Source organism: Nestor notabilis, unplaced genomic scaffold, assembly GCF_000696875.1.
Source record: "Nestor notabilis isolate BGI_N333 unplaced genomic scaffold, ASM69687v1 scaffold21414, whole genome shotgun sequence".
In the NCBI taxonomy this organism is placed as follows: Eukaryota; Metazoa; Chordata; class Aves; order Psittaciformes; family Psittacidae; genus Nestor; species Nestor notabilis.
The window spans coordinates 29,748-43,683 of NW_009924566.1; the positions used below are offsets into that span (position 1 = coordinate 29,748).

Genomic DNA, 13,936 nt, shown 5'->3' on the forward strand with positions numbered 1-13,936 from the left:
CATTAATAAGCTAAGAGTGAGATAGCAATGATGACCCAGATGAGGATCATCCCTCCTGTACTGTAACCCAGAGTACATGGTTAAATAGGTGACTAGGTGCTCTTGGCACAGCGTTTAACAGCACTTTCACCACACTGACATCACGTTCCCTTATGCCTTTCAGCTGCCTCAGGAGATGTGCAAACTTACCAGATTCGCACCGCCCCTACCAGCACCATTGCACCAGGCGTAGTCATGGCATCCTCGCCAGCTCTTCCAACCCAGCCAGCAGAAGAGGCCGCGCGGAAGAGAGAAGTGCGTCTAATGAAGAACAGGCATGTATATTTAGATCACTCCTTATCCAGTCAGCTTTGCATAGAACTAGTGTTAAGTACTAAGAATCCCAATCTTTCTGAAAACTTTGCCTTTATTTAAAGATGCAGAACAAAGAAGCACATCTGCTAATGCCAGGTATCGTGACCGTGAAACCTTAAGTAAAGGTGTCAGATTCATTCTGTGAGGTATATGAATTTTTTGCCATAAGGAGAAAACTCACTGGTGAGGGACTTACATGACCTCAGTTACATTCTTGCAAACACTGAGCTGGTTGATTGTTTCTGAGTAACTACATTCATGTAGTTTCCTTTCCTGGATTTTCTACCTTACCCTTCTGCATGCATTCCCCTTGCTGCTGACCTACCTGCATTCTTCATTGTCTCACTTGTTCTCTTCAGCTGTTTGCCCTTTGGATTTTATCCTCCAGAGGCAGAAAGATTCAAAAAACTAAATAAGCAGCTTTGCAATCTTGTGGGGGTAGCAGGGGGGCTGAAAGAGAGAGAGGAGACATGTCCCCGTAGGATTTACTGCGTGAGGAGGAAAAGCCAAGCCTACCGAGGTGGGACTTGGTAGAGGCAGCAAAGGAAGGGAGCAGCAGAGAGAAGTTGGCCATGATGCTCCTTAAGCCTACTGCTGGGGGAGAGGGAAGGGGTGGGCCTGAACTGACCCATCACACCAGTGTTGCAGTGATTCTCTCCCCTCTGAGCAGGGGAAGCCCCATAAAATCACTGTTTACTTCATCTGTCAGTCTGAAAAAACTATGTTGTACAGGTGCATTTATCTTCTGTAGATAGCTGAGCTGGGAACACAATAGAACATTACATGAGCAGACGCAATGCTTATTTGGGGGGCTTTAATGAAGTAAATAATGCTGAACAGGAGAGTTCACTCTTTTTAAAGGTTTTTGTATAGAATGTCACCCATGTCCCCTTTTTATATATTTTTCTGATACCAATGAATAGTAGATGTCACCCTTTCAGGCTCTGCATTTGAGAAAAACTTAATGAGCATTCTGAATCCCCTCATTTAGTCAGCAGTCTTCTTCCAGTAAAAGAAAGCTTTTGTGTTTGGGAAAGCCAAGAAAAACAATGGGGAATTACCCCACTTCAGTTAAATTGACAGCTTTTGCAACAGTATCGTGTTGCATGTGGTGCTTTTAGCCTGTCTTCTTAATAGATATTTGCAAATCTAGGCTCTGTAGCAAAGCAGGGGAAAGGGAGAGAGAGAGGCAGATGGTGAGGTGGTTCTTATTGGAGGATTATAGCGTAAATATTCATAGATATTATTATGCAAATTTTCTGTGTAAATTTTACATTTTAAAAGCTCTCTTGTAATTCAGTATAACTCTAGCTGTTCATAATGAATAACTAAAGCACACAGACTTGAGGTGGCTTAATATGCAGACCAAGCTGGCACAAAAATCACAAAAAGAAAGAAAAATTTGTCACCCAGGAAGACAGGTTAGTAGTTTGCACTGAGAGGCACTTCCTGATCCAATAATACTTAGTCTTTTGGTGACACAAGTAACAGCCCAAAATGACTAAAAGTTGTGCAAGGCCCATGTGCAGCAAGCAGGTGAAATTGTATTTGTAGGAGTGACAAATGGATCCCTGAGTCCTTTCAGGGCTTACAAAGAAGGTTTCATGTCTCTTTTGTGGAGCTGAATTTCAAAAATTACTTTTAGACCCTTCTGACCAAGTAGGTCCTGGAACAGACATTCTTTCTACCTAGTACTACAACTACTATTTATGTCATAAGCAAAAAAACTGGCTTCAGCTTTGTCCTCTTATTTCCCAGAACATTGACTGTATCACCAATCTGTGTGGTACTTGCAGTGGAGGGACACTTAGCCTCTCCTTATGAAGCTGCTCTGCTTCACATCTAAAGGTTCAGGGCAAAGAAGCAAGTACATGTATATCTATCTGCAGCGTCCTGCTTTGACAAGCTGCATTGCAGGAGGAGAGCCCTCTGCCTGGATTATCATCCACCTTAGCATATGCTTGTGCTTACTTTGCCCATTGGTACCATTCTGTAGCTGTGCAGGATAACTTCTGTCTTGTGTTACTGCCTTCAGGATGCTCAGCAGCACATCTTCCAGACATTTTTTGTTGGTGTTCTTAGTATGTTACCAAGTTACCTACAGGCAGTTCAGTCTTTACAAGCAAGCTTGACTGTCTCGAGATCTCTTTTAGCACATTAACACTACCATGTTCTTGGCACAGCCGACAAGGACAAAGAATTATATGGTTGCTAGTGACTGTTTATTTTTTATTTGAGTTGTTTGTAGTATCGTTGCAGTGATGCAGACATGACTAATAACATTGAAGTATTGCTCAAGACCAAATACATGAAAGCTCTAAATACAGCTCTTTTTGGAACTGTTGAACATCCTCTAAGACTGCAGCAAAGGGAGTAGTTAAGACTATAAAGAGATTAATAGATGCTCTTATCCATGTTTTTATTATTCATTTATTAATTGCAATAAAATCACTGCAATTATTGTAGCAGCATTCAACTCAGCCTGAAGGCTGTAATGTAAATCCTGCGAGCAGAATTTTGTCATTGAGTAGGATCCTTTTCTCACAGAAGCAGAATTTTATTGATGCGAACTTACTGGCATCTGCATGTTGAAATGATCTGTGCATCTTGAGTGTGTGTGATTTGTGAGGAGCAACTGTTAAGAACTGTGTGTTTTTTCCTGACCTGCATTTCTTAACACCACCTCCACGTTCTAAAAATGGCAGTACTAGGTAAAGGTTTGACTTGGAACAGTTAAGTAGCCCATGTCTGCAAGTTATCATTCTGGATTTGAATTGCCTTTTTTCCTCTGCAGAGAGGCAGCACGTGAATGTCGCAGGAAGAAAAAGGAGTATGTGAAATGTCTAGAAAATCGAGTGGCTGTGCTTGAAAACCAAAACAAGACACTGATTGAGGAGTTGAAAGCACTTAAGGACCTTTACTGCCACAAATCAGATTAATTTTGGATTCCCATTTTCACTTGTCCAGGTGGGATAGAGACTGGTTCTGGCTATATCCAGAAAGACAAAGTAAACTTTTTATTTTCTAAACATTTCTTTTTTTCTATGCGCAAAACTGCCTGAAGCAACTACAGAATATACTTCATCTGTGCTTTGCATCAAACTGTGAATGTTCAAGTACTTGCCTCCACTTCCCCCCCCCACAAGATTATTTTCATCATCAATCTCTGCGTGAAGAACAGGCTTCTTTCTCGTCTCCCCATTCTCTTCGAGGAGTCACAGTGGTCACTTGGGAAGTTACTGTGGGGAGAGTCCTTTTGTAATGATGTCAAGAATTTGTGCTGAGCTCTTTCCATTGCCTTAGAGACAGAACCACCCCAGCCTCTTGGTCCAGAGAACTGTGGACCGCATACATGGAGCGTGCATGATGCAGCGAAGAAGCATTGGTTGCCAAATTGATTTCCCATATTCATTATGAACTGTATAAATACACGGCTAAGTGGCATGCCAAATGAAAGGCACTTCACAGTCCTGTTCTTGGTGTGGAGATAGCATACCTTTTTCAAACTAGTCCAGGAGGGATTTTGATTTTTAATCTGTATTAAGCCCTCCTGGACTAGTAAAAACTTCTCCATACCTCAGAAACAAAACACATTGAAATGAGCTTCACTGGTCAGTTGTTGCTTCTCAAAGCTTATGTGTGTGCAAGTGTATTCAGCATTCTGAATGCACAAAAAGCAAACACCAACTTCACAAGATATTGTTTGAGAAATGGTATTTGGATAGGAAAGATATTCAGAATAAAAAAGGTGATGTTATGAAAATAGTCACATAGTAAGCAAGGGGTAAGACACGAAAGCACTACCAATTTGTGTGCAGAGCAACTAAGCAGTTGAAGCATGGCCAACTCCACATACATACTCCCTGGTGACGGTATAGCCTGTGTCCCAAGTCCTCTCAAACACTGAGGTTATTTCTGTTGCCCTACCACTGTCTTATGTAATGGAAATGACTGTACTCAATGGAAACATCAGCCTGGTTTGCTAGATACTTTTTCATACATAAATTAAATTGTAGTATAACAGCTATACCAGAACAACCTCAAATATTGAAGAGGATTTCAGGCACAGATATTCCAACTTCTGCTTTGCAAGCGACAATGTTAGTTATTTGAACCTCGCCAGGCTAGCTAAATTTATTTATTCAGAGGATTTTTTTCATGTAAAAGGTCAGATTTACTGAGTAATTTATTCCTGTGAGTAAAGTTACTCCTGTGCCTCAGATGTTTGCAAGATGATTTTTTTGTGTATGTGCACTGAGGAAATGCGGTCTTTCCCAGATCTACATTGTTAAAAAGGTAGTTCATGTTTAAAAACAACTCTGTACTAAGCATTAGGAATTTAAAGGAATCATGCTCAAAAAGAACCACAAAAGAATGTCAAGAAGTCGTCATAAGAATGCGTCCAGAAGAATCATGTGCAGTTTGTTTACTGGCCCTTGGAAGCTTGTCTCTTGATAAATCAACTTGGGTCATTTGATGGAGTAAGTTTACTTTGGGCTTCTGGTCAAACTTCTGCGAATAGGGATAAATGAGTAAGACTGTGGTATGTTGCTAATGCCTCGCCTAGCAAAATACTGGCTAATACCTTTTTTCCCCACTCACTCTATCTGGTTTTAAGACAAACTTCAAACACGAACTTCTAAAATGTTATACAATCAGTGTGACACTATAGGAAGAACATTTGGAAGACTCTGGGCAGTTGAGTCTCAAACAATTAAGCAGTATTAAAAATTCTAGTTTTCTCATTCGAGAGGGCATTCCGTTTCCAAGAGACTTTAAAAGGAGCAGGGTTAAACTTAACAGCATTAGTGTTAAATCTAGAGTTATCAATAATTTCAAATTACGTATGTATTTCAGGAAGAGAACTTAAGTATCAGAATTATTGAAGAATTCATTTTCTTGAGTTTTGAGGGGATTTATAAGTTGTCTATTTTTATCTGCCATAGAGAATTGATTTTCATGTTTTTATTTAATGGAAGACGAATTTATTAGTTTAACAATGCAAATTTAAAGACGACCCTAAATTCTCAGCAATGCTTTTGTGAAAACTGTCAGAGAATGCAAATACATACAGCGGTTACCAGAACTAGTGCTGAAGTAGAAATCTTGATAACCCAGGAATTGTTCTTGTAAAACGAAGCTCATGGTGGCCTAATTTGCACAGTCATGTGGAATGGTTCCTCCAGCTTTGAGAAACACGGAAAAGGCTGTACATGCCTATGTTAAAGCTATTTCTTTGTAGAACTTTCTGTTTGCAAAAACTTGAGGTTTTGCAGTGAGCCTGAATGAGGCTAGCTGCAATCTGAAAGCTGTACTAGTGGGTAATGAGCACTGTCTAGCACTTGCTGATGGTCGCTTGGAACAAAGCCTCAGAGCTGGATGGACCAGGGAACCTAAAACGGTACCTGGACAGGGTTCTTCTAATGCAGGGTTGGTGCTAATTCATGCAGCAGTAAGAGGAGAACTGTTACTGGTTTGGCTGTGCATGGTCTGCAAGTAGTCTGTAGTGTTACTAGTCTAGACCTCGTTAGTAACCAATGTTTCACTAAGGAAAAAAAGAACATTGTTTTAAAATGCATAGGGATCTGCAAGAATCTTTATTTTTATTTATGCTGCACTGAGGACTTAGGGACTTTAATTTATTTAATGGAAATTTTAAATGACAATAATAAAAATGTCTTAGACCAAGTACAAGGCTGGCTAGGGTTATCCATACATGCTTTACTATTCATGTTGACTCAAAAAGGGAAAGAACGTGACGCAGGAATCCAGTCATACTTTATTTACCAAGTAGTGAGGTTGGGGTAATCAGCTTCTATAAACTAAGGCCATTTGGAAATAGGACAGAATTTATGCTGGCAGGGGGGAGGGTTAGTTTTATATCTCACAGTTGTGAGTTTTCAAGAACTGATAGCCTGTTTTACCTGAAGAGAGGGTTAGAAAGGGCTAGATCCATTATGTTCATAATAAACAAGAATTGATTTGAAATATAATTTTTGTAATGTCATTATTTTGCAAAACAACAGCACCAATCAGGCAGTTAAGATATTGTCAGAGGTGCTCTTTTAATTTAGATATTCTTGGAAAATACATATGTATAATATATGTACATATATATATATACACACAGTATATAATCTACAGCTCTGAGAGCTTTTAAGTCAGGAATGCTGAGTATTATAGTATATGGAGGTCAGAGAAGATTTTTACTTTTTTTGTGTGTGTCTGGGTGTGTGTGGATGTGTGTGTGTGTGAAAGCTTCCCCCGCCCCAGGACTTCTGGGCTTTATTATTTGAGCGCTTATTGCTGATTTGTTTTGTGCTGTTTCTCAGTTACTCGTTTTCGAGAACTTTATTTCAACTTTCATGGCTTTTGTGAGGTTTGGTTTCGTTTTTTTATTGATGGAGATTTTTAAAGTTATGTAAACAGGTGTTTTACAACCACCACCCCCCCAGAATAATTCACTTTTGTGCTTCTTTTCTCTTTGGCAGCTATATATCAAAGGCAAAACAATTGGAAAGATTGTTGAGGTGTTGTGTTTGTTTTCTAAAGGAACCACTGGTAAGAGTTCTGTTTTTCCTCCTGGGGTAGTGGCGATGCATTTTAATTTAAGCAGCGATTTCACCAGCATCAGGTAGTTACCAGCATCATTGCTTGTATCTGAAAGCACAATTTTAGCCCGTCATGCTCGTCAGGACTGTACAGACACCTGTAGGTTCTGACTCTTCTGTAGTTGGCGTTTGCGTTTAGACCAGTCTTCTCTGGTACTCGTACATTGATCAGAAAATTGGTGGGGTGTTTGGAATCATTAAGAGGCTCAGGAAAAAATATTAAAAAATAAGGAAAAACAGCCCTGATAGTTTCTGATCTAAATTTGTACTACGTTTTTCTTTCACATTTGGGCTTCCAGTAGCCTGCAGCTGCAAGTAGTCCTCTGTTAGCGAAAACTGGCCTCTGCTTTTCTATTATATGTCTTTTTAATTTATGACAGCCAGTGCTTTTTGTGGGTTAAAGACAAGTCTCCCCATCAAAGCAAGTTCAGTATCAGTGCAAATCTATGACAATTCATCAAGGATTTCATTGGTGTTCAAAGACCCTGTTTTCATGGTCATTTTTCCACCCAGAAGCTGGTTAGTGATGTGACATTTGCCAATGATCTAACCAAAAGGTCATGTATTTATTTTTGTTACACTATATTCTTTGTAAATGTTTAATTAAAATGTGCACTTTTTTTAAAAAAAATAAAAAAATAAAAAAAATAAAAAACAACACACACACAGAACAAAAGAGAAATTTAAGATCAATTGGGTTTGCTTGAGAAGCTTCTGCCTGGCACGGTTGTTGTAATCCTGCTGCCTGCACACAATTCACTCCTCTCCCCACAGCAGTTGAATCCCTCGCAAATTTAACTTGCTGATTAGCACCTGGCATCCAGCAGGCATTACTTCAAAATGGCAGGAGATGTGAACTGGCAGCGCTGAGGACTGGAAAGTATTAAGTGTGTGGTGGCTCAGAGCAGTATGTACAGGATGGATGTGGAATTATTTTTAGAATAGAACTAGTTCAGTGGTCCCAAGTGGGAAAGGGGGGTTAATCTGGAAGGAAAGCTAAACTGGTTTTCAGCCACTTTATTCCCCTTCTCTTAATATGAGATTTGGCTGCAGATTTCACAAGCTGCATTCCAAGACAATAAATCAAAAGGCTTTCCAATTCTTTGGCACCAGGAAGTAAAGGTACATTGTCAATGGGTCACCCTGCTTTAAAAAAGCACGAAAAAAGCACAACCACCTTTCTTTTGCAGAAGCAGTGATAATTTAGCTATAACCCTGAATCTGTCACTGTGAGCAGGTTTTGAAAGCATACAGTACACTGATGGTTCTCTCTGCTGTGCCTGGGAACTCATTTCCCTGAGCTTTTGAATTTGCTAGCTGTAAAAGACGCTGATTTTGCAGAACCCTGAATGTATCATGAAGCTCAGTTGGTATGGGAGGAGCCAGACTGATGAAAAGAAACAGGGTGCTTTAAATCCTATCCACTGCATGCTTGTGACAGGTTCAGGTCTGTGGATGGATATGGCTTAAACCTGTACATCTTCAGAGAAAAGGGACCAGATCCAGTTGGCAGAGTTTGCATTTCAAGTGTTTTGCCTTGCAGTGTGTTTTCTAAATGTATTTAAGCTCTGGCCCGCAAAGAGAGTAGCTTGGGCTAGTTAGCATAGCACAAATTGAAGACAGTGACCTGTTTGTGTTCTGGCAGTGGAGATGCAGTTTGTGACTCGCTGTGTAAGTGGCAAGTTCAGGTCTCACTTTCATCAGTGCAAGGCAGCAGAAGTCAGCTGTCCTCAAGAGCTCTGTGCTGGCAGGGAAGGGGCCAGGGGCAGGCTGTAATGATCCAGGGTTAGCACACTTCATATGCTGACCACATACTGTACTCGTGGCTTGGGAGCGGCCGGTTCACCCAGTCTCAGCCTCAGTTACGTATTTCTCTAAATTAGGGGAAACCTGAGCGAGAGCACAGGGAAGGAAGGGCTTTGAGCCAGTTCTGTACCTGGGAATGGCCACTCAAGAATTAAGGATGTTCAGGTGCTCTCCACAAGTAGTGTTTTATCCAGGTGCCACTCCATTTTTATTTTTTTTTTTTGGTGTGTGTAATGACATTTATTTATATTAAAACATTAATTTTAAGAAGTTCTAGAACTTCGAGTTTTGTATGAGATTTGAAACTGTGCTGCTTATGAGGACTTCTAGGAATGCAAAGGGGAACAGGGCAAGAAAAGGTGCTAGATGGCAGCCAACCCCTCCACAGACTTGTCCACAGATTGGCTGTTCACTTAAAAAATTAGTCGTTTCTACTTTGGATTTATAATTTGGAATTGTTTTGGAACACTGTTTTTCAGGGAAGCTTCCACAGCAGGGGTTATTATTGTCCCTTTGTAATGTAAGCTGGTAAGAGTAAGTTCACCTCATCTGCATTTCTGATTCTTTACCCCTACCATGTCAGCACAGAACAGGGTATTTGAGCTTGACTCCCACATACTTGTGGAAGTTGAAAGACTAAATGAAAACCCATTACTGGGGGAAAATAAATTCTTATTTACATCTCCCCAAAAATCTAGAAACATCCCTGTTGTGTTTTGGTTTTTTGTTGGGGTTTTTTTTTTACCTTTTTTTTTTTTGTGCTTTATCTGTGTTTTTTTAAATAAAATTGTACTGGGTTATAATGCATTTTATTAACACTATGTACATATTAGCTGCTTTGTGTTTCAGAATGGTAGTAATTGCTTTGTATATTAAAGTGATTCTTGTGAATTTGTGAATTATTGTCATAAAGAAGTGCTTTTTCTTACTGTAACCTTTGTGGTATAAACTGTCATAACTCCCTTTTTACACAAACATTTATGTGCAGTCACATAAACATGCTTTAAAAAACTCTACAAAGTCTCTTTTTTGAGCAGGATGTTCCATTTACACTAATTTAGTGTAAATTAGATAGGAATATGAGAAAAGGCGTATCTTGAGCAGACTATGGAGTCCTCTCACGATCTGTGGCCTGCTGTAAGTATTCAAGAGATTTTCCCCAAAGGGAAGGCTTTTTCAATCTTAATTAAATTGAATTAGACTAGTGAGAGGTTAGCTCCCGAAGTGAGAGGTTAAGTCCTGAAAAACAAAGTTTCCCTTCCACTCCTGGTATTTTTAAACCTGCTTTCCAGTATCCATTCTGGTGGCAATTAGCTCCGTTGTTTAATAATGCGTGGAAGACTTTTCCCTTTCACAGTTTAAATATGCTGTCTTTCTCACTTTTAAGCATTCCTGTAAACCATGTACTATTGATGTTAATAACAGAGCAGAACAGAAGGCAGCAAACACTGCAAGGATCACGACCTGATTATGCAATCTGCAAGGCTGGATCCAAACACTGGGATGAAAGCCAGAGGAACAAATTCAGCACCGAGGTAAACACACCTCCAGTGAAATCAAGGGGAAGCAATAAGGTCAGCTCATTACGGCTAGGATTTTGTGGTTCTCACAACTAAGTGTTTTCATAACGCCATTCACGTACTACATCAAGTCTACATCTTGGTAATGAGGGAGAATCCCAAACAGGGGTTAGTCCATGAGATAAAAATGCAGTTTGGCTTGAGTTTCGCGCTGAAAAGAATTGGGTAACACAGATCCCTGTTCAGTCAGTAGGTCAGCTGTTAAACGTCATTCTTCTGACACTGCTGTACCCTGAAGCTCATCATCCGTAAGATAACAGAGCTGAAATTCATACTCCGTGTCCTGATATTAATCAAACCTAAGTTCAGTTGCAGTGACATTTTAGACGAGTTTGTTCCCGTGCAGAATGGTGTGTTTCAGGGATAGTTTCACAATCTCACAGCATGTTCATGTCTCATCTGGTCACTTCCCTGTGACTTGGATCCTCTCCCTAGGGTGAGTATTTATTTCTCAAGAGACTGTTTGTGCATTGCCCCACTACTCAGGGACCCATGCCCAAACATATCCTCCCGACAGATGAGTTCACATTATCTGTTACAAAACAGGGCCAATGCAATGGAACCACCCAAAGGGGAATCACACCGACTTCTCTAGTGCTGGGATGAACAGGGTGACAGAAGGTGCTTGGGCAGGGTGTTAATGTCATTGTCAAACAGCCAGTGAAGCATTACCATGTGTCATCTCATACTAGAGCAGGAGCTCACCAATGGATCAGGACAGCGGAGTTTGCAGGTGTTACCCATTGCAGAGGGCTGCTCTCTGTGTGCTCACTCCTTGGGCAATTGTGTCCTGCATGTCTGGCATGGTTTATTCCTGACACCTCCCTGAAGCGAAGTGTGGTGGGAATATACAACAGCTGCAAAGCCCACCCTGGGACACAGGAGGCACTGCTCCCACACCAGGCAGCGAGCAGTGCCTTCAGTGGGAATGGGCTGTAGGTTTCAGCTGAGATACGTTCTCACTAGTGCTGCCCACCCCTGAACACTGTAGCTTAAAAAGCAACCAGAACTAATGTGCTTGTGGTGGTGGCTTAATTGTAACTCCTGGGTCTGGTCTCCTGAATCTAAGGAGCACCTGCACCCCTGTAGGAGTCAGAGGAGAGGGCATCCCCTTCTCCCCAAAGTGCCACTTGCTGAGCTGGGGAGCAGCCACCAAGAGATCAGTTCTGCAGGTGAGGCACTCACCTGAGGTGCCAGGGCCTTCTCATGCCTTTCTCCAGGAGTATTTTCTTATGGGCAGTAGCATTGCTTCAAACATATTCCCTGGGATTTGCATACAGCTGCTCTGCAACAGCAACACAGCAAAGAAGCCAAGCCTCGTCACTTCTGGCGCACGCCTGCTGTCACAGGAAGGCTATGGGCTGTAACAGCAGCAGTGGGAAAACAGACACTGAAAGCTGCTGAACAACTAGAAGGAGATGCAATTAAACTCATTTGTTTTAAAAGTACAAAACTTTTCCTGTTGTTAAAGCAAGGCCTGGAGCAAAGTCCCCTTCGTAAAAGTGTGTAGGCTGCTCACTAGGCTTTATTCTGTGCTATGTAAGCAGGATTTCAAGCATGTTCCTCCTATGGCTATGGCTCTCAGTACTGCAAGCTGCAGCCTCTTGAGAAGGCTGAACACAGCCAAGTAGCAGGCTTTCCTCACAGACCAAGTCACATGCACTCACAAGCCCAAGCGTCAGCACGCTGCTTTCTGCTGTCTTGAGCCTGTGGAGAGCCTAATATACAGTGACCACAGGGGAGCTCCGAGACAAGGAAACACCAGTGGGGAGGAAAAAGGAAGAGGAGTGGTGAGAATTTGCAGCCATGCTCCAAAAACTAGAGCCAGAGAAGAGACTGGGGAGAGCTGGTAATTTTTTTCAACCGTTGCTCACCCAGTAGATAGGGCAGAAGAAGTCAAGTCTGTTACATTAAAGCTCATATCATGTTCTGGTTTTAATTAAAGGTGCTGCCTTCCTTCCCTCAAAGGGACTTCAATGCTAGTTTCAGACTGCCAAGTCCCAGCCAGCCGCTTAAGTACTGTTCTAGTGACACCATGTGGCTTCTAAGGATACTGTTGTAAGCAAGTGTTTTAGCAGCGACTCTGCAGACCAAGTCCAGAGCGAAGCAAGCAACTTAGCTGAAAACACGAGAGACACAGCAGGGATGAAGCACAAGACCTTCGGGCTTTATTAATGAGCTGTAATGATGAATGTGTCATTTCCATATTACAGCCTGCACATCACTTCTGGACCACAGACCCTCTGCATCTTTGCCAGTTGGAAGTTTGATGGAAGTAAAATTGATAAAGAGCTTCTAATATCCATGGGCCAAAGCAACTGCTGGTGTTTGCTGTTGCCACTGACACAGACAGGCAGATCCTTAAAGCCTGAACCTAACCTGGGGCTTTGTAAGTTAAGTTTAAAGAAAAAAGAAGTTCCACATCCACCAAAAAAAAAAAAAAAAGGTACTATAGCAATTCCTGCACTTAGAAGCGTAGCCATCTTCTGTTAGCTCAATGTTTTCACCAGGTTCCTTCTTCCACCACTAGAAAAAGAAGGAAGTCTTGCTGCTGTTGTGAGCCGGATTCCAGGATGCAGCATTTCTCACACAGGATCTTGTGGAATAAACACAGAGGTGTTTTTACAAGCTCAAGGTATGAAATCATTTACTTAGAACACTGTGCACAGAAAGCACGCTGAAATCTGGACACCGCTCCAACGTCCCAAATAATACAAGAATAAGTACTCCATAGCTACAAAAACTTACAGCAACATCCCATTCTCCTAAATAACAGCTTTCGGACAGAAAGTGAGCCACAAAGAAAGGAAGACAGAACATGATTTAACAGTATTTTGAGAATCAAGGATTGAATTGATATTTAAAGAACAGTTTGAGTCTCCTCGTTCCACTTTCTGTGCTGGCACATGCCCATATGTATATGCCTCAAGGAGCCTTGATCTGTGCGAAAGCAAGTTTTCTTGCTAGGGACAGTTCAAGAACCATGACTGCTTTGTTACGCTTGCAAGTCAGGTAAAAACACCACTGATTTCTAAGCTGGTTATTCTGCAATATTGATTTACACACACACACCCCGATCTTGTTCTTTGTTTCCCTATGCCTCTTCAATTCAGCAGTGACAGCAATAGAACCACTTTATAGCAGCTGCCTTTGTTGTTTTTTCCCTTTAAGTAGCTTCTTTTAACACAACCTTCAAGTTGCAGAATGCCTGAACTGTTAGAGCTTTTAGAGCTGGTGTCTTAGCTTATGTATTTCATCCATTCTTACTTCTCAAGAGTTAAGGAAGTGATAAGAGGAAAAACCCCACTCTAATTTCTTTTTAGGTATCCCACAGAAATTAAGTGTCGTTTTATTTTTAAACAACAGATCTTTGATGACTTTTTTGATGCCTGGAGATTTCTGCAATTTACATTAATTTCAAAAATTACATTTGACAAAAAGTCAGTGGAAGACCCTATACAACTCTACTGAGAAATGAAGTAGAGGGTAAATATGCAGAAGAGAAGTACAATCCTTGCTGTATCAGACCAAATGTTCAGACACCACCATCAGAACAAGAAGCCAGTGAAATAACACAACTGCAAT

At 41.1% G+C, this 13,936-nt stretch overlaps 1 protein-coding gene across 2 annotated transcripts in view; it reads left to right on the forward strand.

Moving 5' to 3' along the window:
• Positions 1 to 4,694, forward strand: part of CREB1 (cAMP responsive element binding protein 1) — a 16,010-nt gene extending 11,316 nt beyond the window's left edge. The window contains exons 6-7 of one of the 2 annotated variants that reach the window (XM_010012661.1): positions 164 to 314; positions 3,149 to 4,694. In XM_010012661.1, coding sequence (XP_010010963.1) covers positions 164 to 314; positions 3,149 to 3,293 — 296 coding nt within the window. In that variant the 3' untranslated portion in view covers positions 3,294 to 4,694. The remainder of the gene's footprint in view (positions 1 to 163; positions 315 to 3,148) is intronic. The other variant, XM_010012662.1, reaches the window with a different exon arrangement.
• The last annotated feature ends 9,242 nt before the right edge of the window (positions 4,695 to 13,936 follow it).